Source organism: Penicillium cinerascens, assembly GCF_028974065.1.
Source record: "Penicillium cinerascens strain IBT 15544 chromosome Unknown scaffold_4_segment0_segment0, whole genome shotgun sequence".
Taxonomy (NCBI): Eukaryota; Fungi; Ascomycota; class Eurotiomycetes; order Eurotiales; family Aspergillaceae; genus Penicillium; species Penicillium cinerascens.
The window spans coordinates 1,142,823-1,169,514 of record NW_026695297.1 but is presented as its reverse complement, the minus strand read 5'-3'; the positions used below and the strand labels follow the sequence as shown (position 1 = coordinate 1,169,514).

The following is a 26,692-nucleotide window of genomic DNA, read 5'->3' as shown; positions in this document are numbered from 1 at the left end:
CACACTTCCATATCAGCATCACCCCTCACAATTTCGTCCCTTCACGCCCAGAATCACTAGGCCTCCTAGGCCTGAGTGGTCCAAGCGAAGACCCAGCCGCACTACTCGACCCGGGCGCAGACGTTGAAGTAAGTTGCGAGCGAGCAGTCTCGTTTCCAGGTGTGGCCGTGTTGGAGCGAATACCACCCGTCCGGGCCCCGTTGTGAAGACGTGGATTCATGAGCCATTGGACCTGCAGGCGCACGCTGTTGACGGCGGCGTTGGTGTGCGCCATGTCTTCTTTGATGCGAAGGCATTCGTTCATGATGGTCATGCTTGCGCGGGCGTCGAGGTCTGTGAGTGCATGTGACACTTGGTTTACTTCCTCGCGGAGGGATTCGTGGAGGGAGAGGAGGTAGGTTGTTGCGTTGGAGGAGAAGACGTTTGAGGAACGTTCGGCTGACTCGTCGTCTTCTGATCGGGTCGGGTTCATGTCGTCTTCTGTGAGGCTTCTTCTGCGATTGCTGCCACGGCCTGCGCGGGCGGACTCAAGAAGAGTGGTTCGGATATTGGCCATTCCGTCCTCGAAGATCTCATTTCGTTGTTGTAAGTGACGCATAGTCAATTCGAGTGAATTCAATCGGGTATTTTGGGCCTCAAAGTAGGGCCCCATTGAGACCAGTGGACAGATTTGCTCGTGTATCGCACTATCCGCTCGTCGGATCTTGACCGGACAACCGTATTTTGACGCTGAGCAAGGGCTTACAACGTCAGGGCAGGTATCAACGTGTTTCTTCAACTCTCGTTGCGGAAGTGTAGTTCCGCAATCAACGCAAGAAGTCTCCAGACTCGGACAGAGCTCTTCATCATGCTCCTCGTAGTCTTTCTCCATCACATCTTCTTCACACCGAGAGCAGCGGAAATAGCCATGCAAACATCTCTCCTCGCTCTGGAGATCCTTCTTCCGGATGGTCTTCTCGCACGAATCGTCCGGGCACGGCACTAGCCGGTACCCACAGTACTTATCCACGTGCGACTGGACATGGCCTCGCGGCAATACTTCCGCACAACCCTCCGCTTGTAACGGACATTGTACCTGGATCTCGTCGCACATGTTGATCAGCAAGCGGGGCACACTTGTCGATACTCGGCTAGTGGGGGTTCGGCAAGAGGGACACGGGAACTCGTCCGTATCGGCCGAGCGGAAGATGGTGATGGCGGATTGTAGACATTTGTAACAGAAAACGTGGTCGCACTGTAAGCGCACTGGTTCAACGAAGGGACAGTGGCAAATTGGGCACATCAGGTGCGAATCGTAGCTGGATACGAAATCAAGGGCGCGCAGGTCGACTAGATCATCTCGGTCGTGAGTGGCTTCCGACGCTAGGAACTCTTGTAAATCCATAGTGGACATTGTTGTAGCCCTTAGAAAGGCCCATGGAAATATGCGACGGTTTTCAGCTTGCTGGTGTTGTAGAAATGATCCTTGTCAAATGCGTAGTCAGCGCATGAATGCACGGATGTTGGCGATGCGGGAACTATGTACCGAGGTCGATCACAAGGCAACAGGCGTCTTTCAAGGTGCCGCAAGGTTCAAAAGTGACAAAACAAGTAGAAACAGACCTTTAAAGAGTGTTCGCAAGAGGAGAGGCAAGGCCAGGGGGAAATATGAAGGGAGAATGAACAACGCGGGGAGAGGAGGGCAAAGGCGGAAGGCGGCAGGCGCAGATCCGCTCTCGGCGACGTCTGGGGCGCGCTGGGACGCCGCTTGGGGCTGTGACCTGCTTCATACTCGTCTCACCTCCAACCACCATACTCTCCAATTCCAGCGATTCATCCTATCCGGTGCTCTTCGCACTGACCATCGCAATATCCCTGCGGTACATCCAAATACCGCTTTACGACCGACAGCGAGACCTCGCATCTGTCTGATTTCATCACCATGACGAACCCGTCCCAGCTCTTCCTCCTCGCAGACCACATCAAATTATCACTCCTAGAACGCCAGCGCGCCGTATCACTTGACCTAGAACCAAATGCCCAAGATGGCGAGATCTCCCGCTCCCTGGACTCCCTCCGAGAAGGCATCCAGTCCGTCGAGGCCGAGCAAGCCCGCCTCGCAGAATCCCACGACAGCGCAGGCGCTGCAGCCCTGAAAGACCAGCTCGCGCCACTCCAAGAGCAACTCCACGATCTCTCATCCCAATTTTACGGGCCCGAAGGCGCCTCGGATACGACGCAGGCGTCAAATTCCGCCCGGGCCGGCGCAACGCCCGATCTCAAACAACCCGTTCCACAACACCCCTCAAACAAGTCCGTACGGTTCATGGACAATTCAGCCGCCGCGGCAGCCGTGCAGGATGAAATCGACGAGGAAGAGGACCGTGACCGTCAAAATCTCTTCCGGCCGTATCGCGATGAGCCGTCTCCCCGCGTCGATCAGTCCAATATGTCGAACGAGCAGATCTATCTTCACCACGACCAGGTTATGCGTGACCAGGATGATCAGCTGGATCAGCTTGGTCAATCTATTGGGCGCCAGCACGAGCTGAGTATCCAGATTGGGGACGAGCTGGACGGCCACGTTGCCCTGCTGGATGGAATGGACGGGGATGTAGAGCGGCACCAAGGGCGGTTGAACGGTGCTCGGCGGCGACTGGATCGTGTCCGGCGGAAAGCGGGCGAGAATTGGAGTATGATGACTATTGTCGGGTTGATTATCGTCCTGGTGATCTTGATCGTGATTCTGAAGTAATCATTTGCCCGCTTTCTGTCAGGTTTATACCGCGAGCGGGCGTTCGGCTTTTACAGGGTTCTTTCTTCTTAGGTCTGGCGCTTTTGGCGTTGGATAGAGTCCTGTCGGACTTGAGACGGTTATCTACTTTCTTTTTTAAACATTTACCAAGTACATTCCTAACCTCGGAAGTTTGAACTTTGAAATTCCTTCGTATGAAAAGCATATCGTCGCTCAATTCGAATAATCCACCACCCATGCTCCGTTCAATTGAATATCCAGACCCATGAACCACCATTACTTCCCCTTGTTCGGAATATGTTTCGTTCTCTCCTGCATCGCCTCAAAGTCCTTATCTTCGGCGCCAGTTTCGCCTCGGTCCGCCTTGACCTGTAGGGTAATGTCAGTTCTGCCTCGTGGCAAGTAAACATCGATCGGATCGCTTCATACATCTGCTTCACTGTTGCTAGCCAATTCGGCATTCCACCTGGCTTTTCCTTCCTTCGTGCTCTTCAACTGCCGGTCTTTTTCTGATTCATAGATATTCGGCAGGTCATCACGGTCTGTATTGCTTTGGTTAGTGTTCCACTCGTTGTGTCGGGTAAGGGTGGCTTACTCTTGTCGCTTTCTTTCAGGGTGCGGCGTGTTGCGGAGGTGTGGAATGCGGATGTGGAGGGGATGGTGTAGCTGGATTGCATGGCTCGGCGGGAGCCGGCACGGATGGCTGGGAGAAAGGTCATGATGGGCGTGATCAACTTTTGGGGTGTTGCGAGTCTGGAGGTGTTGTTAGTGCTGAAAGCTCTCGAAGGATAGGCTGGAATATATCTGGACCAGACAGGCAGTGACAGCATAACAAGGACAAGTTCTTGTTGCGGAGATAGGCCAGGAAAAGTTCACCTGTCCAGTCCAGAGGTAATCAAGTCAAACATACCAAGTTAGGCCCGGAGAGAGATATCCGTCGTAGACGTGCAGGTGTGGAATAAAGCAAGCTTACTTAGTGACCTAGTCTGAATAAATGTAGAATCCAAAGAGAAATGAAACCCGAGAGAGCACAACTTAAAAGCGAGCCGACACCATTTAAACGGCAGAGAGCCAAGCCTTTGCAAAGCCCGTGGACTTGGGAATTGCTTCGATCTCATTCGAGGAAGGGTGGAGTGATTGCTTCGAGTGATGGCGGTGACGTCAGCGATACTCAACCTGCGCTCGGGTTGGCGGATGTCAAGACCTCGGCTTCTCGCATCTTTACATGGTAGTGGTATATGATACTCATATAGTGCGTCTTGATCACATACTCAGTGATATTCATGGATGTACTGTACATTCTCTTGTAAAATGATTGCCCAGCGGCTTGGTGATCGACGCTGTCAACGATGTACTGGCAGAGAGCATTCCGTACGGGGTGTATATTTCGTGTTCAATGACATCATGAGATGGGTATGGGGTGACGCAGGGGGATGGGGATGGGGATAGCCCTGAAGGTATCCATCTCAGTCTCTAGGCATGTATCCATTTCTCGGTATGGAATAGGCAGGGGGATAATCAAGCGATACAGCGTGGAGTCCCAGAATGAAGGAGTTACATCGTTCCGTGCAATACCAGGTCGCAGAACAAGCTATTGAATATAAACAAACGAGAGATGCGATTGGTAATGATAGTGTGCAAGAAAACAGCATCATACGTATCTAAAACACTCCCGGGCGTTGCCTTCCCAAGGGAAGATGAAACCGAAGACGTCGAGAAAGAAAATAAAAATATAAGCCATTTTCAACACACGGTCTAGGACTTCGCCCAAAAACCGCGAAAGACCCCCAGGATATCGATTTCAAAACAGAAAACAACTCCGCAAGCCCATGGTTTCGCTCGCATTCAAACCCAACCAGCCACTGCACCCGTGGCAAGAAAGCAATGAGTATCGCGTGTCACCCATCCCCGAACCGATGTACAGGAAATAAAAACAAGACTGTAACCAAAGAATAAACAATAAAAGAAAAGGGTGCAACACGCATGAAAAATCAAACCCAGATATTGCAACAGTGCCCAAGCAATGCAGACGTGTATCGTTTCCGCCTCTAGATCCTTGAAAATGTGATATCCATCCCGCCCAGATAATAAAACCCCAAGAAACCAAAAAGTGAGAAAGATCGAAAAAATAAATAAATCACAGCGTAGGTGAGTCGGGTGCAAGGGAGGCAAGCCAAACCCCTTTCCCCCAAAAACAAAGAAATCAACTCCGAGTCCCCATAGGAATATGCACGTCAAGTAGCAAGTCACCGCATCAATACATCATCGGCGGCCTCAACCGAAAAGAAACAAAGGGCCAAAGAAAGAAGCGTCCCTGCCCGAGAGACACAGGTATCGTTGGAAAAAGCGATGCAAAGGAATCAACAAGCGCCGTCGCTCGCAACAAGCTGGAAGCATCGTAATGAATCTAGATGTATGGCGAAGTGGTCGTAAAAAAAGAAAAAATCGGCGCAGAGTGAATATGTACAAATGCCGGATTTTGTCGGAATTTTCGGATTTTTTGAAGGATTTTTGAGTTCGCCGTTTCGTAGAAGATGTTTTTAGTTTCCAATGTGGTCGTGCCCGGAAAAAAAAAAAAATGCAAAAGAGCCGTATTGGACAAGAATGCAAAAAGATTAAGACCCGCGGATTAAAGGGCCCCCGATGATGCAGAAATACTCAGGTGACGTGCAAGAACATGCCGCCGCTAGGGCGGAGAAGGACGGCTAGCGCCCCTTGGTGAACCCGAAAGGTCCTCACCATCGACGCTGAGCAGCCTGCATCATCGCCGGTGAAATCGATGAGGGAGGGCTGGTCATCGTCATCCCAGTGTTAGGGTTGACGATGGGGATCACTTTCCGAGTCCGGTTGGCCTGAGGCTGCTGGAAGTTGACGTGATTAGGGTTGGCGGCAACACCGGCGTGGACGTAGGAGTTGGTCTGGGCGGGAGAGAGGGAGATTGACGGGGCGACCTGCTGCACGGGCTGGATCTGGTGCTGCAGCGGAGAGGTATCGGGCGATCCGCTGGAGAGCGAGGACCGGTCGGACGAGGCGGAGTGGATCGAGTGCAGCTGCGGGTTCGTTAACAAATGTTCCCGGGGTGACTCCTGATTTTGCCCCCGACGATCTCCCAAGGGGGAAGAAGTGGGTGTGGAAAATAACGAGTCCGAGGGGAGCGACTTCGGTCGCCGATCACAACATACATCGTCTTCCGTCAGGAGATTGGGGCAAAACTCCAGATCATCATCGAGGTCGAAAGAGCGACCGGCTTCGAATCTCGCGCGGAAGGCCGTCACGGCGGGGGCTTCGGCAAGTTCCCGCATGCTCTTGACTCCCCGGAATTGGCGCTGAGCGTTGTGCTGGGCCATCTTGGGGCCGCGGCGAGTGCGGCCGTGGTGGTTGTTGGAGGGCATGCCGTGATGAGGGTGTTGTTGTTGGTGGTGGTGGTGGTGGGTGTACAAAAAGGCGGACATGATGACGGGTGGAAAGAAGAACCAGCACCCGAAGATTAGAGTAGAAAAGAAATGGAAGGTTGACAGTAGTTGAGTACAGAATTGAAGATGGGGAATAGAGAAGTTGTGTGAAGGAAAGAAGAGGGAAAAGAGGGGTGTTTGGGGCTGAGGTGGTGCGGTATGGTCAGGTATTGTCACACAGCCCTTGCCAGTGGCCAATCCGTCGATACCAGGGGAGGGAAGCGGCGTCATGGTACTGTCACGATCCTGCAGTGGACGGTGGGCGCTAGCGAGGTCACGCAGCGCCGCCAGTGGCGAGGGCGCCGATTCCCGGCCAATCACGTGCCCGTATTTGAGATCCACACTGGAATGCCGGCGCCAGTTCAAAGCAATTGACTGGCTGCGTGACGTCGTCGACCAATGGACCCTAGCCGCTTCGGGTTAAGGAGTGTCGTGATCTGCCCTGGCTTTGTACTCGTACTCTGTAAGTTACCGGTTACGGGTATGGTGGCCTGATTACCCAGGTCTACGGGACGGTTTCCCCAACGTAGGGCTACGTAGGGTACAATGCGGATTGTTACACCTTCTATGCTCCACCTTCTGCGTCGGTTCGTTCTAACAATTCTCCCGCCACTACAGTACTATTCCCGGAATAGGAATTGACCACGCCGTGAATACTGTACTACTACAGCCCGTGGTGGGAGGTTGGGGTTGGGGTAGCCTATGGCCAAAAAACCCAAATCCTCAAAAACCTTGTGCAACATGCAGCATGCAGGCAGTGGAAAGGCTGGGCCAAGGATAGGCACATTCATCGGCTGTGGCTGCTGATGATGATCCCAGATCTCCTTTCCCCCAAAATTCCCCAATTCTTCCACCCGCCGGCTTCCGCCTGATTGGCCTTTAGATCTGATCTGACCCGGCAGTCGCCCATCATTACGAGATGCGGAACACACTGCATTGACTCACGATGTTACCCAGGACCGTGGAGGTCCCACCACTCGTGGCGGTTGCCCATACGCCTCTCTGCCAGTTCCTGTACCTCCTGCCCAGTACCTACAGCAGGGTACCTGATAGGAGACCGGACCTGGAATGCCTGAACGCCCCCCTGGGAGATTTAACTCGCCCTACTCCGGGAGTCACCCACACGGCGCTCCGTACTCGTGCCCGTCCTCGGCGCTTTACTCCTTCACCGCTCCTTCCGGGGCGAACTGGCCTCCACCCGAATTATAATTTATGATTCCTCGAGTGTGGTCGGACGTAGGGTTATAGAAGTACGTGGGCCTGGAGTAGGTGCTGCCGCTACTCGAAGCTTGAACCATGCAGTTGACAGGTCCACGCCCATGCCCTCGTTTGCATGAGCATGCGCACCATCCGCTTTTGACGATCTGACGATCTGACGGCATCCCAGTGAGGGGGGGCGCTCTGCCCCAAGGCTCCGTGCAAGGGACTGGTCACCACGAGCTGGTTGCCCGGTCCGGTTGGAAACCGGCCGTGTTTGTTTGGAGACTCTGACTCGTGGTTTCAAACCCAGTCGAGTTGGAATGGCGAGGGGTGTATGTGGTGCTTTCCCTGTACTCCGTATACATTGGAATATAGAGTCCATGCATGTACATAGGGCTCGAGACGAATTGGCCCGAGCTCCTTGGACCGGTGCGACTGCCGATCTTTGGAGGCGGCGATGCCGTGCTGCGACTAGTTTACACTGCCACAGGTCCCAAACATGAATGCTGCATTATAGAAGGATTTGGAATCGACCCATTGCCTCTTTAACGCCATCGTCAAAACTTATCGCCATTCTGATTGTCATTCTTGCATCCCTGGGTCCTGTTTGACACAAATATACCACTGACCTCAGGAAGTGCGACCAGTCAGTCTTGTAGTGTATTGAAAGATTGTCTCATCCACCACCTACATAATAGCCCAGTCAAATGCATCCATGGATATAAAATTGCTTCCAAACATCAAGTAGGAAAATTGTTATGAAATAAACCCTTTATGGCAAATGCAACGTAGGTATGCTCCTGCATAACCTCGAAAACTCCAAACTCCAGGGGCCCGAAAACCTTTGAACGCCTAAAAGAAAATGAAACCATGTTATCCATCACTTATCCAAGTTCTTGCTCTTCACCATGCGTCCGATCAACTCCTTGCAGTGCTTTTCACTGTACTGCTCCCAAACCTCATACAGGGAAAGCAGCTCCTGTGTACATTCAATAACCGCTTTGATATCAACTTCACTCTCGGCCAACCAAGCGACCAGCTTCTGAATCTTTGGTGGACCGGAGCCCGGCTTATCCGTCAGAGCAGCGAGCATGTTCATGCCTTGCCCCTCTCTCATGGTACTCGCTAACGCGGTCTGCGCCGAACCGAGATATGCTCCCGGAGGGGAAGGCTTGAACACCACCGCGACAATAATGGCCATGATAGCAATTACATGCGGCGGGTGCAGGAGCGGGAGGTCAGTTAGGTAGTGGTCATTGATTACTGACCAGGCTAAAGCAACTTCGTCCGAGGTTAAGGCTAACTCGGTTTGGAGCTCGGAGAGGGTACGATAGGGGTGGTGCACGATGAGCTGTGAGTGCATCTCAGAGATCAGAGCGAATTCACATTCTCCTAGTTTGGCAACGTCTGGCGTGATGAAATCTACGAAATGTTAGCTGGAGGTGTCTGAGGGGAAAATATCAGATCAAGGTCGTACCGGGCCATAGGCCGCGTGCCTCACCCACCACAAAGCGGATGTGTTGGGGGCATTCTTCCATCTTGCAAGCCAGATAGAAGGCCGTGGTAAGGACCAGATAAGGATTGGTCTGGCGGATCTCGTTCTTTGTATAGAAGCGCTTCAGGTATACTTGCGCCGTGGCAATGGCCTGCTGGCGGGTGGTCATACGCTTGCCCAATTTGATGAGTTCTGAAGAGTATCAGCGAAATGTCCGCCCCTTGCTTAGTAGACATCTCACGTTGATTGAAGTAGATGTTCAGCAGCCGCTGATCTGGCAGCGGGAACTGCGAATGGGTGACCTTATCTTTCTCCCGAAGTCGCTCCCGAACATCGGTCAGCGCCTCCCGGGAGAACAGCCAGTGTCGACGCTGTGTCGACGCCCAGTAATTGGCTGCCATCAAGAGCAGTGCCTCCTCGTCCTCGAATCGTGTAAATAAGATATCCAAAGGACGTTGGCGGTGATAACCCAAACAGGTTTAGTAGGGCAGAGCCCTGGTCCCGTGCCGGGCGGTGATGGCGTCAAGCGTCGAAGCAATGATCGGGCGCCGATTAATCATTCCTTCCCCACTCCATATCGCCGGCTCTCTCGAGCTTTCTTCTGACGACCACCTCCCGAATCCCCGAGGGATTCTCCGTGTATAGCGACCGAGAATCCACGCCTCCCTTGAATGATGCCGGGTTCTCGATAACAATTTTCCCTCCGATCCCGATCATGGCGCCCGAGTCGAACTATGAGCGTGATGAAAGAGTTGCGCGGCTCTGGGAAACATTGGACACGCGAAAGGAGGGCCACGTTGATTTGTCCGGTTTGAAAAAGGGCCTCAAGAAGATTGATCACCGTGAGTCTGACCCGGTCCCGTGCCGGACGCTGCCGACTGACGCGGTCGCAATAGCTTTGAAAAATGCGGATGACTTGCTACGCAGCATCCTGTTCGAGGTCGACACCAATCACGACGGCCAGATAGACTATGCGGGTAAGATCAGGAGTTGTTTCGGTCCTCGAAGGACCTCCCTGGATTTCCCCTCTGACCGGTTCCCCTCAGAGTTCCGAGCGTTTATCAACCGCACCGAGTCCGGGCTCTGGCAGATGTTCCAGACCATCGATCGAAACCATAACGGAGAAATCGACAAGGCCGAGCTTCGTAGCGCGTTTTCTCGGTCTGGGGTCACGGTGTCGAAAGCGAGGCTGGACGAGTTTTTCGACGAGGTCGACAAAAACAACGACGGAGTAATCACCTATGCGGAATGGAGGTACGAGTCACGCCTGCCCAGGTCAAGTGAATGACAGTGAGAGAAAGCTGAACTGACGCAATTACCAGGGACTTTTTACTCTTCTTGCCTCTACGTTCACCGTCCGACCTTCACGCAGTTCTCTCATACTACACGGCCACGGGCAACTTAAACCCGGAAGGAGATGTCCACATCAATGATCTGCAGGGTTTAGGTACAGACCTCTCGTTTCTTAACTGTATTCCCTTGGCTGTCACGGCCTTCTTGTACAATATTCTTTCCCTCCCTACCCTCGCCTCGCTTCTTCCTTCAGCACACGCCCAGACCGACTCAAACTCTCATATGAGCACTACCTTCGGCGAAGAATTTCCTCCGTCAGACAGTGATCTTGAGTTGGAGACGTTACCCATTCCCAGAAGCGTCGCCATGTGGATGTCTATTCGCTACTATGAACGGAAGTTGACCGAGAACACCCCTCAACTAGGCTACTTCATCGCAGGCGGCACCGCGGGCGTCGTTTCCAGGACGGCAACCGCCCCTCTCGATCGTCTCAAGGTTTATCTCATTGCTCAGACGGGTGCCAAAAGTGCCGCCCTGTCCGCGGCCAAGGACGGTGCTCCCTTGGCTGCGACAGCCAACGCGTCGAGAACACTTCTTGTCGCCTTGAAAGAGCTCTGGCGAGCTGGTGGAATTCGCAGCTTGTTTGCTGGTAAGTCAAATGCCAGCCCCAGCAATCTTGGGACAGTCATCTGACAACTCTACAGGAAATGGCTTGAACGTCGTCAAGGTTATGCCGGAGTCTGCCATCAAATTCGGAGCCTACGAATCCGCGAAGCAAGCATTCGCACGAATGGAGGGGCACAATGATCCCAAGCGACTCCTGCCCGTTTCTCAGTTCTTGTCTGGTGGTATTGGCGGAATGGTGGCTCAATGCTTTGTCTACCCTCTTGACACCCTGAAATTGTGGGTAGACCATCCAAGTAGCCCAAAAACGACCGCTAACATCATCCAATAGCCGCATGCAATGCTCGACCGTCACAGGTGGCCTGAGAGGAAACAAACTTATTGCCGCAACTGCCGCCAAAGTATGGAACCAGAACGGGCTGGTCGGCTTCTTCCGTGGTCTCCCCCTCGGTCTGATAGGAATGTTTCCCTACGCCGCCATCGACCTGTCCACCTTTGAATACCTCAAACGCGCTCTCCTTGCCCGCCAAGCCCGTATCCAACACTGCCATGAAGACGACATCAACCTCAGCAACTTCCTGACCGGAGCAATTGGAGCCCTCAGCGGAGGGCTCAGTGCCTCGGTCGTCTACCCCCTCAACGTCCTCCGCACCCGCCTCCAAGCTCAAGGGACCGTCCTCCACCCTGCAACATACACTAGCATCGGCGACGTCTTGCGCAAGACCCTCGCATCCGAGGGTCCTCGCGGCCTTTACAAAGGCTTGACCCCCAACCTCCTAAAGGTGGCGCCCGCCGTGTCCATCAGCTACGTGGTCTACGAGAACTCGAAGCGAATGCTGGGATTGAGGTGATTACTGTACAACCCCATCATACCCATGTAATACATTCAGACTATTTCCAAGAGATACCCAAAATGGGCATCATACATTCCTGCCTCATCAGCATCCCGTCGTGTGCATGTCCAGTCTATCTCATTTGCTTCCATCTTACCTCGACTTCACTTCGGAGGTCATCTCTTTCTTGCATTTACCTCCTGTCCGTCTTGGCCGCATCTCTTTTGTCTTTCCGTCTCGAACGAGGCTCATGTTGACAGATCCTTTGCTAGAGACAGGGGTAACCCAAACCATCGCATGGCAGGGCGTCGAAGCATGATGGTTTTCATGCATGGATTTTGCTTTTCTTTATGTAAATATCGACAATTGCATTTCATTGGATATCGGTCTTGATCGCTAGAGTTAAAGCTAGAGAACAATATAGTATCCAATCCATTCATTACTCAAACCACTCCATAATTAGATACCCAAGCACATCAAAAAATCAGTAATCACTCAACAACTCACAAAACTCAACCTTGCGCTTTAACAGCCGGAACCTCCTCATTCTTCGGCAAAATATCCGGCACCGGCCCAAGCGGCGTGATCGCAAACTGATTAATCTGCTTATGACTCTTCGTATAATGATTCTTAATGTGTTCGAAATCTGTCGTCTCCCCAAACGCCGGCACATCCCAATAAAGCCCTCTGACCCAACGGTGGATGTTCGGGAACCCGGAACGGATGTCACGCAGATTGCACTTAAAGTGCTGCACATACACAGGGTCGAAGCGGATAATCGTCGTGAACAGTCTGATATCCGCCTCTGTGACGCTGTCGCCGAAGAAGTAGGGTGAGGTGGACTGCTGCTTTGACAGGTGGGTTTCGACTCGGTCGAGGGAGTTGAAGAGGGTGGTTACGGCCTTTTCGTAAGCTTCTTGGGTCGTTGCGAAGCCGGATTTGTAGACGCCGTTGTTAACGTCGTTGTAGATCCATTCGTTGGAGGTGTCGATTTGGCTCCGCAGGCTTTGCGGATATAGGTCGACGGATTTAAATTGTTCTGGGAGGAGGTTGTCGAATTCGTAGTAGAGCATGCGGATAATTTCGGCGCTCTGGAGTGTTGTTAGGGTTGGATATTTTGGGGGGGTGAAGGGAAGAAAGGCTTACCTCGTTGCTGACGATTAGGTTGGTCTTCTTGTCGAAGAGGACGGGGACTGTGAACCGGCCGGTATAGTCCGGGTCATTGGAGAAGTAGATGTCGCGGAGATGGGTGAATTCCCGGTGGAGAGGGTCGGGGACGGTGTTCTCACCCGGAAGCTTCTCATCGCTAGTAGGGAAGCGCCATCCTTGAAGAGAATTAATACAATGATTTTCGGTCATGAATCGGAATTGATTATGTACCCTTTTCGGCGAGGTGCCAGTGGACTGACGAGAAAGAGATGATATCCTCCAGACCCTTGAGCTTGCGGGTAATCAGAGTGCGGTGAGCTGTAAAAGATCAGCACACGTCTCCAGAGTCAATTAAATGGACAATTGACTCACCCCACGGGCAAGCATAGGAAACATAGAGATGGTAGCGGCCCTTCTCCGGCGGGAACTGCGCGCCAGGCTCGCGGGAGATGAAATTACGGAACATCGACTGCTGCCGCTTGAACTCGCCCGACTTATCATTGGGGTTAACCCAGTCGGTAATCTTCTGAGTGATTCCAGCCTACGCAATCGTTAGAAAGAGGTCGATTGGGTTGTGAAGGATAAATTGCCTACCGCCATAGTTCGTGGAAATCGTGCGGAGAAGCACGATTGATAAGCTGTTGGGAATCCTGCGCGATGAGCTGGACGCGAATGATGGAACAACGCAGATGAGCGCAGGAGGGAACGGAACATCAGCAGATGTGATGTTCTTATAGCTTACGCCGAGACTAGAAAAACGAGGAATTACAAAGCGATTTGCTGCGGGGATGACGTTGACTGACGAGTGGCTTACTCACCATGAACAACCCCACCTCGGTCAGCTTTGACAAAGCATCCTAAAGCTTCCCAAGGAGCTTCCCAAGCGTGTTTTCAGAGATATTCTAGGGAAATTTCAAGGGGTTACTCAGAATCTTCTAATGCCTAGAGCTAGGGTAGCAATTGATTGGAGATTGAAATCTAGACTGCTTCGTGGACGATATTCATAAATCTACTGTTTCCGCCCGTTTGCGGCACCGACGGGCTTTTTGAGGGTTCTAGTATCCCATCTATTTCGACAGCTTGACCATCACGTACGGAACCTCCACATCTTCCTCGGTCTGGTCCTCGGCAGTCACCTCGAAAATAATGTTCTTCTGGTGCTCGGGAACCGGCTTTTTGCTGACGTGCTCGACGAGCTTGCTCATTCTGTACTTTTGTTAGTATCGTGCCTCCCTCGTAGACCGAATGGGAAACTCACGGCAGGGGAAGGCGGTCCTTGACCTTGTTGGGAGGATAGAAACTGGCGTACAGCAAGCTCACGCCAGAGCTAACCATAGTGATATCCAAACCCTTGTTGGCAAAGTCATCCAGGAATTGTTGGAGGGGAATATCCTCCACCTCGAAGCGGTCCCACAGTCGGTCAATGGTAACCTCACCTTGCTTGCCCTGGTACTTGCCCTTGGGGCTAGCAATCGGCTCACTGAAACCAAAGAACGGAAGCGCAAGGTTAATGAATCCGTTCTTATATTGCTCGATATCGTCCTTGCCATCGACCACCTTGTACAGCTCCAGAGCCACCAGACCGGTGACCAGGGCAGTGGCGGTAGCGATGGCGGGGATAATCTTTCCAGCAATGAACTTGGTCTTGTGACGATCCGCCTGTGGAATGTCGTAGTTATCAGCACGGAGGTTGCTGGCCGCGGTGATGAAGTCGATGTGGTGGTTGGTATCGTCATCCTTCTCGAACTCGACGGGCTGAAGGCGGAAGCCGGCAAGAGACTTGGGCGACGGCAGAGTTGTCACCAGCTTCTGGATCTCATCATTATCATCAGAGCCTCCGGCGGGCTGGGCGTTGGGGTCAGGGTCATTGTCGTCAGCCTGAATCTTAACATTGGAACTCGGTGTGAATTCGGGAATGATCATATCATCAACCACCTTGCTGTAGTAGTCCTTGCCCACACCGGGGTTCTTAATACCGTAGTTGAATGCATGAAGGTTGGCACCGGCAATCACAAAACCAATGTGGGTAGGGTTTGAGCTGTCAAACTTCAGAGGGGCCGGGGCGCGCTTGGGGCCGGACCAGAATGGCTGACCAGAAGAGGTCTTGGAGTCCTTAGGGAAGTTGTACAGAAGTTGCTGGATCGCATTATTGTACTGCGACTCGAACTGTTGACGGGCCCAGACAATACAATCATCGAAAGTCAAGGGCTTGTCAGTCACCAGGAAGTCACGAAGGTGTTCCAAGGTCTGCTTCTCGTTACCAGCCTGCTTGAGGGTCTGCTCAATGTAGTCTGGCTGCGAGAGGTACATATTGACAGCCTCAGGGGGGCCAACAAATAAGGTCTGGAAGAGGTCCCGAGCCCAGGCAATAGTATGCTCGATACGGTTAGGGAAACTCTTCAGAGTACACATCGGGAACGACTTCTCCGGGGGGTCCTGAGAGCTGGAGTAGGACTCCGTAATGAAGGGGAGGATAACCTGTGTGTTACCCTTGGTGCCGAGAGTACCACTCTCGAGGAGGGGCTTGCGGAAGAAGACGCAGCGGCGGTCCACATATGTCCGAGCATCGACGTTGTCCAAAGCATTTGTTACTCCGTCAAGTCCGTTCCAGAAATCTTCGTTGAAGATGTGCTCGGTGTCGTTTCCGACACGATCACGGAGAGTCACAATCTTACCCTTCAACTCGGGGTTCATAGCTTGGACTGCGGCAGTAGCACATTCACTCTTGAGACGACCAACGTCCTTGGAGCGGAACAGGAACTGACGGTTCAAGTTGCTCTTCTCGATCTGATCCATGTCGGTGACGTAGATCTTACCCTTAGGACCAGTACCCAGACCCATCATGGCCCAGTTCTTCAGGGTTTCGCATCCAATAGCACCAGCACCGACCAGGAACTGGGTGACATTAGAAAGCTTCTCCTGGTACTCCTTACCGAAGACCGCAATCTGGCCATCATAACGACTGCCAAGAGGCTTGCAGCTTTCTTCGGACCGCGTGGTCGAAGATGGAAGAGACTCCAAGGAGTCAAAGTACATCCACTGCTGAACGGGGTTGAACTTTCCAGAGACGGCCTTCAGGATTTCCTGGGCAGCGATACCTCCGAAGAAGGAGGCAAGTGGGTTAAGATCACCACGAGCCTGGTAGCTGAGCTCCTTGATAATCTTCTCGTCTAGCTCAACCTTCTCCTCTTCCGCTGCTGCAAGCTCGGTGGCGATCTTGAGAACTTCCCGAGCATCACTGTCATTGTGTGGGCGAGGCATTTGGTGATCGTGGGACTCCGCAAACTTGTGCAAGGCCTGGACACCAATGTGCAACTGTTGAGGCCGGTCAAATTTGGCAAAATCTGAGATCAGGTGCTCCGGCTTCTTAATCTGCTCCGACAGGGGCTGGAAGTCAATAAACTTCGGCATCTTCACCTGAGTAAAGAGACCGCCACCCTGGTACGAACCGAGGCCGGAAACGTCACCAATGGTGAAAGTGTACGGTCCCTTAACGGTGACCTTCCGGGGGTCACTACCGTTCAAGCCATCCATACCCTTGACTTCAGTAAAAGTTACATAATCTCCATCTTCCAAACCATGCCGGGTCTCATCCAGTGCAGACACCAGACCATCTTCATCAATATCGGCAACGATTCCGCTAACGGGATCCTCACCAGTAGGATCGCCGACAGTAAAGTTCTTTCCGAAGTCGTTGAAGATATAACCGAAGAGACCAAAAGTATCCGTAATGGTCAAGTAAATTCCGTTCTTGTGGCAAAAGTCTGCGATCACCAATTGCTCCTTCAAGGGCGTTTGGGTCAGAACAATCGCCTGGTAGCGCTTAAGCTTCTCCAGGTCAGCCACAAGGCTTCCACTCTCGTGGATTGTAACCGGAACGTAAGAGTTGAGTTCGGCGACTCGTGGGGCGGTGACATCGGCGCGCGGCTTGCCGACATCTTGAGGCTGGAGGAAGAACTGGGAGGAGAGGTCGGAAATAGCAACGGGAGCGGGGTCGTAAAGGGTGAGGGATTTGACACCGGCGAGGGCAATGTTCTTAGCTGCGAGGGGTTATTAAACGGCCCGAGATACCCTTCAAAAAGGCTTGCACTTACCAATTTCCACACCAAGGCCCTTCAAGCCTACCACGAGAACGTTCGACGAGCCCATGCGCTTCATGGCCTCGTGGCCGAGCACATACCTAGACGTCATTAGTCCCCACTCATCACCAATACGATCAATATCACCAGGAGGAACCTCACAGTTGTCGGCTGTACAGGGACTCATCGATCTCCCCATGCTTGATCGCCTCCAGAGTTTCCTGTGGGTTGTCGACTTGCATGGTGACGTCCTATTTGGATTATGTCAGTCACAATGCGGTAGTTCTTCCCGAGTCCAAGACATACGGTCATGATTTTCTTCTGAGGTCGAGCTGCGGTGTCGTCTTCAGACGCTCTGCGCTTTCCCGACTTAGCCGCTTCTCGAACAGTCAGATTGGAAGGAATGATGGTAATCAGAGGGTGAAAGTCTTGCCCAACGAGCAAGACCTCCGACAGTGCTGGTTAAAACAAGTTGCAACGCCCAGCGTACCAGGTATCAGACTCGAGAAGCAATAGCACGAGCAGGAGCAGCCGACGACGACGCAGAGTAAAGGATGTTAAAGCTGTACAACAGGGAGGCCAGTAAAGTGTAGAGGAGAGGCAAGGAAGGAGGGCAGTTGAGAAGCGGGACCGTCGACGTAAGAGGGACAAGCTTGGATGACTAATCCCGACGCGTCGCCCCGCGGTGATCGAAGCTCCGTTTGATGCGGGTTTCTGGTAGTGAGCTGTCACTCTGCTGAGATTGGGGATCATGACCCTTGTCTGGCCCTGAAGGCCATCATTACTCATCTCCCTTATTATAAGCCTTAATACTCGGCGTCTGAACTACGCAGCTCCTCACATGTGTCGCTTCGAACTTCTTGGACGCGGCTTACTATATTGGCAGCGGACCAACCCCGAAGTGGATAACAGGCATTTCGCCAGGTGAGTACATTACAAATAGAAGATCGCGTCATCGTACCTTGTTACTAACGTTATGCGCAGAGAGCACCAGTCAGGATGCTTCACGAGATTCTCCTCTCCCTCTCCGGCCAGCCATCCCCCCTCTTCAGTCCTCCACAAGGGAAAGACGCTCTCGATCAAGATGATCTCGCCCTTCTCTCTCCTCCGGAGAAAGCACTCCTCGGATCAGTTGCCCACCTAAGCCAACTCCACGCGCAATTACGATACCACACCTCCCAGATATCCTCCTCTCATGGCTCCGTGATTTGTCGCTCCGTCTCCACGACTATCGCTACGGCGCACCTGGGTGAATTCCAAAAGAAGATCCTCGAAGTGGAAAAAGCAATTCTCGCCGAAGATAGCGGATTCGTGGGCGGGTACGGTATTGTCCCATTGTCAACACTGGTCGGAGAATTTGCTCCTTGGACGCGACGCATGGAGTGGCTATGGGAAATCGCCAAGTTCATCTTGCCAGAGAAGCCAACCGCGATGCGCTCGTATGGGTGCTCGGGGGCGGGGTTGATCGACCATCTGCGGGCTGAAACCCAAACTGGGTACCTCGACATCAAGGAGATGGCGGTACAGCTAGTGACTGCAGCGGAAACGGCATGGATGAAACAGCTGTCCATGTGGCTGCTTTACGGGAACCTGCCCATGTATGGGAAAGAGGACTTTTTCATCCACGAGGACGAAGCCGAGGATGATGATAGCCAGTTCAGCATGAAACCGAACCTACGCCCGAAATTCGTCTCCGTGCAAACGGCAGGGTCGATTCTCTTCATCGGGAAGTCCCTGAATCATATCCGTGCGAAGAAGAAAACACCCGGACGGATCTCGATGGCGCCGGTGACGCTGTACCAGGAGCACATCGAGCACTTAGCGGGCTTGAAATCACCCATCTCGGCCTCGAAGCTCTCTACAGCGGTGGACTGGATTCGACTTTCGCTGTCCCAATCCACATTATCTAAGCTGCTTCCGCTTCCCAAGATTCTGGAGATGCTCGAACTACTCCACAATTTCCTGCTGCTGGGACGGGGTGAATTTGCTGTGGCATTGGTCGCGCATGCAGATTCCCGCATGGAAGAAAGTCGACGACGAGGGGCTCGCGGTCAAGCGCCTGGGGCGTTGCAAAGTTACCTAGTCAAAGAGGGAGACGTGATGAGTGCACTGGCCCAGGCTTGGGCAGAGCTTTTTTCTCTACAAAAGGAAGAAGACCCGGCAGATGAGGAGCTCGAGCTGGCTCGGGAAATCCTTCGGTTATCGATCAGCGAGCGAAAGAGTGGTCGTGCAGCGACCCCGCCGCAGGGATTAGGAGTGGTGCCTGAGATTTCCACGGTCTCGTTCGAAGATCTGCTATTCCCCACTCCCACGAGTCTGACAGCGCAAGTCCGCGCTCCACTTGACTTGTTCCTCTCCGGTTCGGACATCGCCATCTACTCCAAGATCCATTCATACCTGCTGGGAATCCGACGAGCCCAGATCCGCCTCGGAGATCTATGGAAGCGAACCTCACTACGAAGGAACCATCCCTCGCCATGGGGCCCGCCACGAAGTAACAGTGCGTTCGGTCAAAATAAGCTCAAAGAGAGTCGGGAGAGGGATAATGCGCGGATCCGCCACATGCGACCGGTTTGGGCAACGGGCAGTGCTTGCCTTTTTGTTCTCTCGGAGATCGGCACGTTTTTCCAAGGGGAAGTCATTCATGAGTCCTGTCAGCACCTACGCGAATGGGTTCAAGGGATCCCCGAATCCACATCGGCCCCTGGATCTCGACCAGGGACTGCATCTTCCTCCAAACCGCCCCAGAATCCGCGAGCTGCCACGCCGGACCGAACTTCGAGCCGACCGTCCTCGCAGTCAGGACCGTCCTTGGTGCGGCATGACCCCGAGGCTCTGACCGTAGCCCACCGTCGCCACCTGTCAAGCCTTGTGAAATCTTTGTTCCTGACGGAAGTGTCATTCACCTCCGCACTGCGGGCCCTTCTGACAAGTGTGGACATCTTCGTGGCGCTCACAATCCGCCTTGAGACAATTCAACGTAATATGGATCTCGAAACCGACGAAGGAGTGGTAGACGCTCTGGTCGACTACGCGCAGGAGGAACAGGAAGTTTGGCAGGAACTACGAGTTACGGGCGACAACGTGCAGAGCGGTATGAAGGATCTCGTCGCGAGCCTACGTGAAATCGACGATAGTCGATCGGGAGGAGAGAGTCTCGGGACTGCCACAACGGGACAATCGGGGACGGGGCCGAGCACGGGCCCCGGGTTCCGCCACTACGTTCCGCGCCAACCAGCGGGCGTGGATCGACTGCTAATGAAGCTGGACTTCGGCAGCCTGCGTGGCGCGGCGATTACGGGCCTGGCATTGGAGTAGGGCCTTGGAGAGATGCAATCTCTTCTCTTTCCCTCGCAGGTTATGATTGCTACGGGATCGGGCGGATTGGACGTTTGCCATGGAAATGGAGGACAAAAGAACCAAAGGAGCTTGGGGAATTGACTTTGCATCCGCTGCAAGATAGTCATGCGGACACTGGGCACTGCATTGTCAGTATAGACGTGGCCTTGCATTTGTCACAGAAACGATGAAACAGCTTATCTGTCCCCGCGAACGCTACCAGGTGACCTCGCACGGCATACTTCTAGCGCGTTCGTGATCTACTATCCTTTGATTGATCGCTGTCTGAGAAAGGCCTCGAGCCTCGGGAAAAAGCGAGCTTCGTGGGATGAAAGATAGTGGATCGAAGTGACATTTCCTAAGCCGGAAGTGGGGCGAAAGCTTGTTCTCTTGGCGCTAGGCTCGTTCGATGTTCTGGAGAACTATCGATCTTTTGCTCTGACTATGATTACAGATTCTCAACAAATATTTTCAATTCCAATTTTCCCAACTTCAATCCGTCAATCGATGCTCTAAGGAGAACTCCGCACGAGCAGATCTAAAGAGGGAAAAAAAGGACATGAATCTCACGATAGCGGTGAGCCCGGGACGTTCAAGGGACTGCCTGAATAGGAAGTCCCGGGCTCTGCAGGGGCGTTATCCACCAGATCCGCCTGGGCCCCGCCCCAAAATAAAAATAAACGTCCGGGGAGGGAGGAGGGGTTTGTGGAGGCATTCCGCAAGTCATTTGACTTTGCTTCTCAGATTTTTCCGGTGGAACCCCAGCCGTGGCACCTATCCCGAAGTCGAGACACGTCTAGATTTGCATGCCGCTTTTTGAGCTTGCACCAAGATTGACTGCGCTATCCCGAGCACACTGTTGGCTATCGGCGATCGGGGAGTCGCCTCTCACAGGGAACTTTCGTACAGCAAGGGCATAGTTGCAGATCGGCCATACTTTGGACCCGCAGTGGGTCATTCCATCGAAGCCTTTGAAGGTCGACACCGTGTTCAGCAATTCTATGGTCCTTTCTCTAGCCACGATGAAGACACACACTGGATCATGGGCTATCGATGGTCGATGCTTCGGGACCCGATTTCCCCCTCCCATTGTGCACAAACCCCATACTCTGGAAATAAATGGAGCTCTTGTGGCAAGCCAACCCGTGGATGCTCGCGTCGATTTGTCTAGATCTTGAGTTGCTGTGCAAGCAGTCTAACCGTTGGGTCATGCGGTGCCTTTTGATTTTTGATTTTTCTTTTCCAGACTTTTTTTTGGTCCTTCGCCTTTGCTTTCGGTAAACTACTCAAGGAAGTACCGTTCCGGTTCTCCCTGGACACATAAACCCTTATTGCCAGACATCGTGAATATCCATCCGCTCTTGCTCTTGTATTCTGCCTCTAGACTTTCTTCTTTTGACCCCTCCTTCTCTCCTAATATACCCCTTTTCTCTTCTATACTCTTTGTTATACCCTTATCTCTTCTATACTCTTTGTTATAGCCTTTGACTCCCGTAATACCGTCGCAATGTCTTTCAACCTTGCTCGTTGCTTGGCTCCCGCTCGCACTCGCTTCGCCGGTGCCGCCATCAATGCTCCTCGCACTCTCGTTTCTTCTTCTGCTCGTCTCTACTCGAGTACCAAGAGTGCCTTCAACCCCCAGGATATCCACAATATCTCACACAAGAGACCCGAGCATATCCAGAACGTTCTTCCCTCCAAGAAGGAGGTGCACAATGCCCGACGATTCGGCGAGTTCGACATGGAGGGCCGCGTGTACGCCATCACTGGTGGTGGCCGTGGATTGGGTCTGTCCATGGCCGAGGCCCTGATTGAGGCCGGCGCCAAGGTCTACTGCCTGGACCGTCTCGAGACTCCCCACCCTGATTTCATTACCGCCAAGGACAAGGCCGAGAACGAGTACGGCGGTGCCCTCGAGTACATCCGCATCGATGTCCGCAACAGCGTCGAGGTGAACAACACTTTCGCTGCCATTGCCGCCCAGAACCAACGCCTGGACGGCCTGATCGCCGCCGCCGGCATCAACCACCTCCAGAGTGCCCTCGAGCACTCCGAGCAGGCCATGGACGACGTGATGTCCATCAACTACAATGGCGTGTTCCACTCCGCCACTGCCGCCGCCCGCCAGATGTTCAACTACCAGCAGAAGGGCTCGATCCTGCTAGTCGCCAGCATGAGCGGTCTCATCGCCAACAAGGGCATGACTTCTCCGGTCTACAACAGCTCCAAGGCCGCCGTCATTCAACTGGCCCGCTCCCTCGCGATGGAATGGGGCCGTTATGGCATCCGCGTCAACTCTCTTTGCCCCGGCCACATCATCACGCCCATGGTCGATGAAGTCTTCCAGCAGAACCCCGCCGCCCGCGCCACTTGGGAAGCCGAGAACATGCTCGGTCGCCTGGCGTTGCCCCAGGAATTCCGAGGCTCCGCTCTCTTCTGCCTGTCTGACGCTAGCAGCTTCATGACCGGCAGCACCCTCCTCATCGACGGTGGCCACACTGCCTGGTAAAGAGTTTACGAACTGAAACGATTTCATTTCCTTAAAGAATGGCGACGGCGTTAATGGGGCACTTGGGTACGGAGCATCTTTGATTTTTGAAAAATCACGCTTTTGACAAAAATACATACTTGTCATGGCGGACATTGTACATATATGTTGCGTTGACTGTCGAGACTTTTGTTCTCGGGATCGCGATGTTTACCTTTTCTTTCAATGTTGATAGAGTATTGCATCACAATTTTAATTCATCACATCATTCAGCTATTCAAATTCTTCAGATTCATTGTTTGTAAAGATCCACAGTAAACACGGGGTATAAATAACAAACATAAACGCCGAAGAAATGCCCATCAAAAGCCCCTCAAATGATATAAACAAGCCTCTGGTCACCAGTATGATCCTCCAAATCATCCCTCCTCCCACCGCCCATAAGCTCATCCCTCTCCTCGCCCGGTCCTGTCCTATTCACAGCAGATAGGTCCCTCGCACGGTTCGCCCTCTGCAAAAGCACCCTCAAAGCAAGGGCCAAAACAGCAACGACAACCATGAAAAAGGAACAAACCGCCATACCCCTAATATACCAAGGCCCATCGGACTTCGGGTAAAGCCTAGTCCCAAGCAACGGCCCACACTGTCCTATAATATTCAGAATCGCAATACTAGCGCCCTTTCCCTCTTTCTCGACTCGGTTATCCATCGACCAGGTAATAATCAGCGTGATGGCGGAGAAGAAGCCTGCTGTGGCTGGGTAGACGCAGATGTACCGGATGAAGGTGTGACTTCCCGGGCTTAGGTGTGTGTGGAAGTAGCCTGTAGCTGCGATCATAAAATAGGCGAGGGAGGAGATTAAGGCGTGTGTTATGAGGTAGGGGCTTCGGGTGCGTGTGCGGTCGGAGGCGTAGGATGTGGCAAGGACTACGATGAAGGCGAATAGGTACGGTGGGGCGGAGAGGGCTTGGGAGTAGAGGGTTGAGTAGCCCATGCTGGGATGGGGTTAGTGGGTTGTTGTACCGGAGAAAGGGATATGGGATGCGCACTCTTTGATGATGGTGGGGAGGAATACTGGCATGGAGCTGAATGCGACGTTGCAGCTGAAAAACATGAACTGGAGTACGGGTTAGCTGTGCTTGATTCGTCCCACGGGCAGAACTTACAGCAGCCATATATGCCTTGGGATCGGAAGCCGTCTTGACGATTTCTCGCCAATTGAACGGCTTTTCTGGTGAGTTTTGGTAATCCAACTTGCTCTCCCCGAGCCGCACCCTAGCCACGACCCTCTGTCGACGGGAAAGGAATCTGGCACGGCCAGGGGAGTCCGGGATAACCACCCAGGCGAACACGGCCACGATGACACTCGGGAACCCCTCCACCAGGAAGAGGATGCGCCATGGAGAGATCGGGCCATTGTTGCTGCACTTGACAATCAGCCATGCAAGGCTGCTCGCAAAAGATGTTGCCAGCGGCGCTGCGGAAATGAACAGTCCGTTCCGGAAGGCTAGCTCCTGACGCCTATAGAAAAGGGACAGGTAAAAAGGAACGCCTGGTCCGAAGGCCGCTTCTGTGATTCCGAGCAAAGCGCGTAGAATGACGAGACCCTCGAACGAGGTAGCTAGACATTGGAACGAAGCTACCAAGCCCCAGCCGAACACGCAGAGGGAGATGTAGATGTGTGGTGGAACGAGTCGGTACATAAGTGTCATCCACTCAAAGAGGATGTATGTGATGTAGAATGCGGTGAGCAGCCATTCGTATTGCGAAGACGATAACTGGAGATCTTCCTCCATTCCAGCAATCCTGGCGTTTCCAATATCTAAAATCGAATCAGCACACGCCCCATAGCTTGAATAGCGCCACATACTCGACCGGTCCAGGAAGGACAGGAGGTAGAGAAGCGCCAGAAACGGCACTAATCTCCTATCGAAGCTCCTAACAACCTCCCTCTCCTCTTCCAGTGTATATTTCGGCGCCGCGGCTGTCCGAGTCTTCGGTTCGAGCTCCTCGCCCGACTCATAGCCATGCTCCTCATCCCCTTCCTCAACAGGCCCGCCCACCCCCACAGAATCACCAAAATCGGTCTGCAGCTTCAGCTGTCCAGCAGGTGACTTCCCCAGCCTTGACATCGGGGTATCTTCATCGGAGTTCGAGACCGGCGTGTATCGGGAGTTCGAGGAGGTCGAGTCGGATGAAGCGGTCCCCGCAGATGGGGGCAGGTGAAGACTAGCCATGCTGGGGCAAAGATGGAGCGGGTTCAATCACAAAGTCGCAGTGCAGAGCCCACTCCTTCCGCGATCTCACGAAGGACCTCCTGACCGCTGCTTTTCGCAGGGTCGTGATCGGTCTCCGGACGCGCTTAAGTAAACACGCACGTGGGGCACGTGGCGGATCGCAGGGCTGAAGAGTTTCTTATGGGAGGTTGGAGAATGAATGACAATGGAAATGAAATTGGTACTGTTTTTCTCTCCTAGCTACGACAAAATATTGCTTGACTCGGTCCATGAGCGACTAGATCCCATGTCTTCTCGCCTGCATTATTGTGGACTTGGTGCAAATCTTCACGGTGCTCGCCGTTTACTCACGATTATTCGGTACATCTAGCGCGATGAACGGACTCGGTGGGCTCAGCAGGGTATTTCATGCATTCGTCGTGCTCATTGCGTACATTCTAGCGAGTGTCTCCGATGCGCTCCATGCTCAGAGCACGCTTGATGGGCTCGTGACGGGTCCGCTCGCGACGGTCAGGGCGATTAGCACGATCATAGTGATTAGAACGACCATAGCGACCTGGGCGATCCGGACCATCAGGGCGGTAGTGGTCAGCACGATAGTCAGAACGATGAGCCTCGCCACGATAATGATCAACGGGTTGAGAGTGGCGTGGTCTCTTGGGGTAGTTTCCGGGGTGGTTGGCCTGAGAGTTGCCGGAATTGCTGCCATGGTGAGAACGGTGACTGCTGCGGTGACGAATGATCTGTTCATCCTCAGGATCCTCAAAGATGCGCTTGCGTCCACCAGCCAGGCGCTCAGCGTGCGCGCAGCTTGCATTGACCACGCGTTCGACCTCTGGGACCAGGGGGTGATCTCCAGTCTCGGCCTTCAGACAGCGGAGAAGGTTCTCGGCGGTATCACGAAGGAAGCGGACATTGCTGAACTTGTCAGTCGATTTGTCCGAGATGCCAGTCTTGTTGGCGTCGGCGATGTAGTAATCGGCCTTGGCAGCGTGGTAAACCTGGATGAGGTTGTTCAGGACAACCTTATTCTTCGTCTCGCGGTCATCAGTCTTGAAGGGCTTGACGGATTGGTCGGCGAGGGTAGTGCTGCAGCCTCCAAGGTGGCTAGAGACGGCTTTTCGGGGTTCGCCGTTGACAGGAGAGCGGCCGGCTGTTTGGGTTAGACTAATTGTGAATGATAGAGCGATATGCATGGGACATACCGTTATCGATGATCTTCTGCGCAGTAAGAAAGGCACAAACGGCGGTTTCTTTGTCAACGGCCGAGTTCTTGTCCCTGATGGCCGCATAGTTGTCGATGAACAACTCCAGAAGGCCGATGTTCTTCATAGGGAGGCCATCGTTGAAATGCTTCATGAGGATTTTGTCATAGAAAGTGATTTCACCATCCTCATACTTCACTCCGCGTTGAACGAGGAAGAAAACATGGCGTCTGATTGCATGATAGAGCAGCTTGGAGTCAGTACGGTCGTCAAGGATCTTCTTGAGGATCTCGCTTGGCTCCCTGATACGGCTGCATTCCAGCTGCAGCTTGCTTTCTTTCATGTGTTTCTGGGACATTTCGGGGGGCGTGTCGTCAGACATGCTGGTGTTGAGAAAAATGAACTAATTGAGAACTCTGAGGCGAAGATCAGGAGATGGAGACTCGAGAAGAGCCTGTGTGCTATGCGGGGGTGGGGATGTAGATGGCAAAAACCGAGGGATGAGAAGCAAGTAAATCGGGATATGAGCAATGGGGTTTATCTCGAAGAGGCCCCATGGTCCCA

General features: G+C 53.1%; 12 protein-coding genes across 12 annotated transcripts; 4 read left to right on the top strand and 8 right to left on the bottom strand.

Annotated features, from left to right (window-relative positions):
• Positions 1 to 25: 25 nt before the first annotated feature.
• N7498_008408 (uncharacterized protein) lies at positions 26 to 1,393 on the bottom strand (the record flags this gene model as incomplete). The annotated part of the gene is made up of 1 exon (XM_058455470.1): positions 26 to 1,393. The coding sequence occupies one exon, from the start codon at positions 1,391 to 1,393 to the stop codon at positions 26 to 28; it is 1,368 nt and encodes a 455-aa protein (XP_058305458.1).
• A 528-nt stretch (positions 1,394 to 1,921) lies between these two features.
• Positions 1,922 to 2,734, top strand: N7498_008407 (syntaxin family protein; the record flags this gene model as incomplete). Its single annotated transcript, XM_058455469.1, has 1 exon — positions 1,922 to 2,734. One exon carries the CDS (start codon positions 1,922 to 1,924, stop codon positions 2,732 to 2,734), a length of 813 nt encoding a protein of 270 aa, XP_058305457.1.
• A 276-nt stretch (positions 2,735 to 3,010) lies between these two features.
• Positions 3,011 to 3,680, bottom strand: N7498_008406 (uncharacterized protein; the record flags this gene model as incomplete). The annotated part of the gene is made up of 4 exons (XM_058455468.1): positions 3,645 to 3,680; positions 3,330 to 3,487; positions 3,164 to 3,276; positions 3,011 to 3,103 (listed from the first exon to the last, which is right to left on the bottom strand). The coding sequence occupies exons 2-4, from the start codon at positions 3,451 to 3,453 to the stop codon at positions 3,011 to 3,013; spliced, it is 330 nt and encodes a 109-aa protein (XP_058305456.1). The 5' UTR covers positions 3,454 to 3,487; positions 3,645 to 3,680.
• Positions 3,681 to 5,469: 1,789 nt separating this feature from the next.
• Positions 5,470 to 6,278, bottom strand: N7498_008405 (DUF4452 domain-containing protein; the record flags this gene model as incomplete). Its single annotated transcript, XM_058455467.1, has 2 exons — positions 5,917 to 6,278; positions 5,470 to 5,784 (listed from the first exon to the last, which is right to left on the bottom strand). Exons 1-2 carry the CDS (start codon positions 6,184 to 6,186, stop codon positions 5,470 to 5,472), a joined length of 585 nt encoding a protein of 194 aa, XP_058305455.1. The 5' UTR covers positions 6,187 to 6,278.
• Positions 6,279 to 8,266: 1,988 nt separating this feature from the next.
• Positions 8,267 to 9,282, bottom strand: ssn8 (cyclin-dependent protein serine/threonine kinase regulator SSN8; the record flags this gene model as incomplete). Its single annotated transcript, XM_058455466.1, has 3 exons — positions 8,267 to 8,808; positions 8,864 to 9,073; positions 9,123 to 9,282. 3 exons carry the CDS (start codon positions 9,280 to 9,282, stop codon positions 8,267 to 8,269), a joined length of 912 nt encoding a protein of 303 aa, XP_058305454.1.
• Positions 9,283 to 9,596: 314 nt separating this feature from the next.
• Positions 9,597 to 11,649, top strand: N7498_008403 (calcium-binding mitochondrial carrier protein; the record flags this gene model as incomplete). Its single annotated transcript, XM_058455465.1, has 6 exons — positions 9,597 to 9,723; positions 9,778 to 9,858; positions 9,928 to 10,135; positions 10,204 to 10,823; positions 10,879 to 11,077; positions 11,130 to 11,649. The coding sequence occupies 6 exons, from the start codon at positions 9,597 to 9,599 to the stop codon at positions 11,647 to 11,649; spliced, it is 1,755 nt and encodes a 584-aa protein (XP_058305453.1).
• Positions 11,650 to 12,143: 494 nt separating this feature from the next.
• On the bottom strand, positions 12,144 to 13,380 carry N7498_008402 (glutathione S-transferase family protein; the record flags this gene model as incomplete). The annotated part of the gene is made up of 5 exons (XM_058455464.1): positions 12,144 to 12,722; positions 12,778 to 12,956; positions 13,012 to 13,098; positions 13,153 to 13,321; positions 13,375 to 13,380. 5 exons carry the CDS (start codon positions 13,378 to 13,380, stop codon positions 12,144 to 12,146), a joined length of 1,020 nt encoding a protein of 339 aa, XP_058305452.1.
• A 467-nt stretch (positions 13,381 to 13,847) lies between these two features.
• On the bottom strand, positions 13,848 to 17,171 carry ubaA (E1 ubiquitin-activating protein ubaA; the record flags this gene model as incomplete). The annotated part of the gene is made up of 5 exons (XM_058455463.1): positions 13,848 to 13,986; positions 14,039 to 16,820; positions 16,875 to 16,960; positions 17,022 to 17,110; positions 17,166 to 17,171. The coding sequence occupies 5 exons, from the start codon at positions 17,169 to 17,171 to the stop codon at positions 13,848 to 13,850; spliced, it is 3,102 nt and encodes a 1,033-aa protein (XP_058305451.1).
• A 687-nt stretch (positions 17,172 to 17,858) lies between these two features.
• N7498_008400 (uncharacterized protein) lies at positions 17,859 to 20,177 on the top strand (the record flags this gene model as incomplete). Its single annotated transcript, XM_058455462.1, has 1 exon — positions 17,859 to 20,177. One exon carries the CDS (start codon positions 17,859 to 17,861, stop codon positions 20,175 to 20,177), a length of 2,319 nt encoding a protein of 772 aa, XP_058305450.1.
• Positions 20,178 to 21,705: 1,528 nt separating this feature from the next.
• Positions 21,706 to 22,707, top strand: N7498_008399 (putative short chain dehydrogenase/oxidoreductase; the record flags this gene model as incomplete). Its single annotated transcript, XM_058455461.1, has 1 exon — positions 21,706 to 22,707. The coding sequence occupies one exon, from the start codon at positions 21,706 to 21,708 to the stop codon at positions 22,705 to 22,707; it is 1,002 nt and encodes a 333-aa protein (XP_058305449.1).
• Positions 22,708 to 23,059: 352 nt separating this feature from the next.
• Positions 23,060 to 24,923, bottom strand: N7498_008398 (uncharacterized protein; the record flags this gene model as incomplete). Its single annotated transcript, XM_058455460.1, has 4 exons — positions 23,060 to 23,681; positions 23,736 to 23,803; positions 23,853 to 24,508; positions 24,557 to 24,923. The coding sequence occupies 4 exons, from the start codon at positions 24,921 to 24,923 to the stop codon at positions 23,060 to 23,062; spliced, it is 1,713 nt and encodes a 570-aa protein (XP_058305448.1).
• A 437-nt stretch (positions 24,924 to 25,360) lies between these two features.
• Positions 25,361 to 26,510, bottom strand: N7498_008397 (uncharacterized protein; the record flags this gene model as incomplete). Its single annotated transcript, XM_058455459.1, has 2 exons — positions 25,361 to 26,076; positions 26,129 to 26,510. 2 exons carry the CDS (start codon positions 26,508 to 26,510, stop codon positions 25,361 to 25,363), a joined length of 1,098 nt encoding a protein of 365 aa, XP_058305447.1.
• Between the last annotated feature and the right edge of the window lie 182 nt (positions 26,511 to 26,692).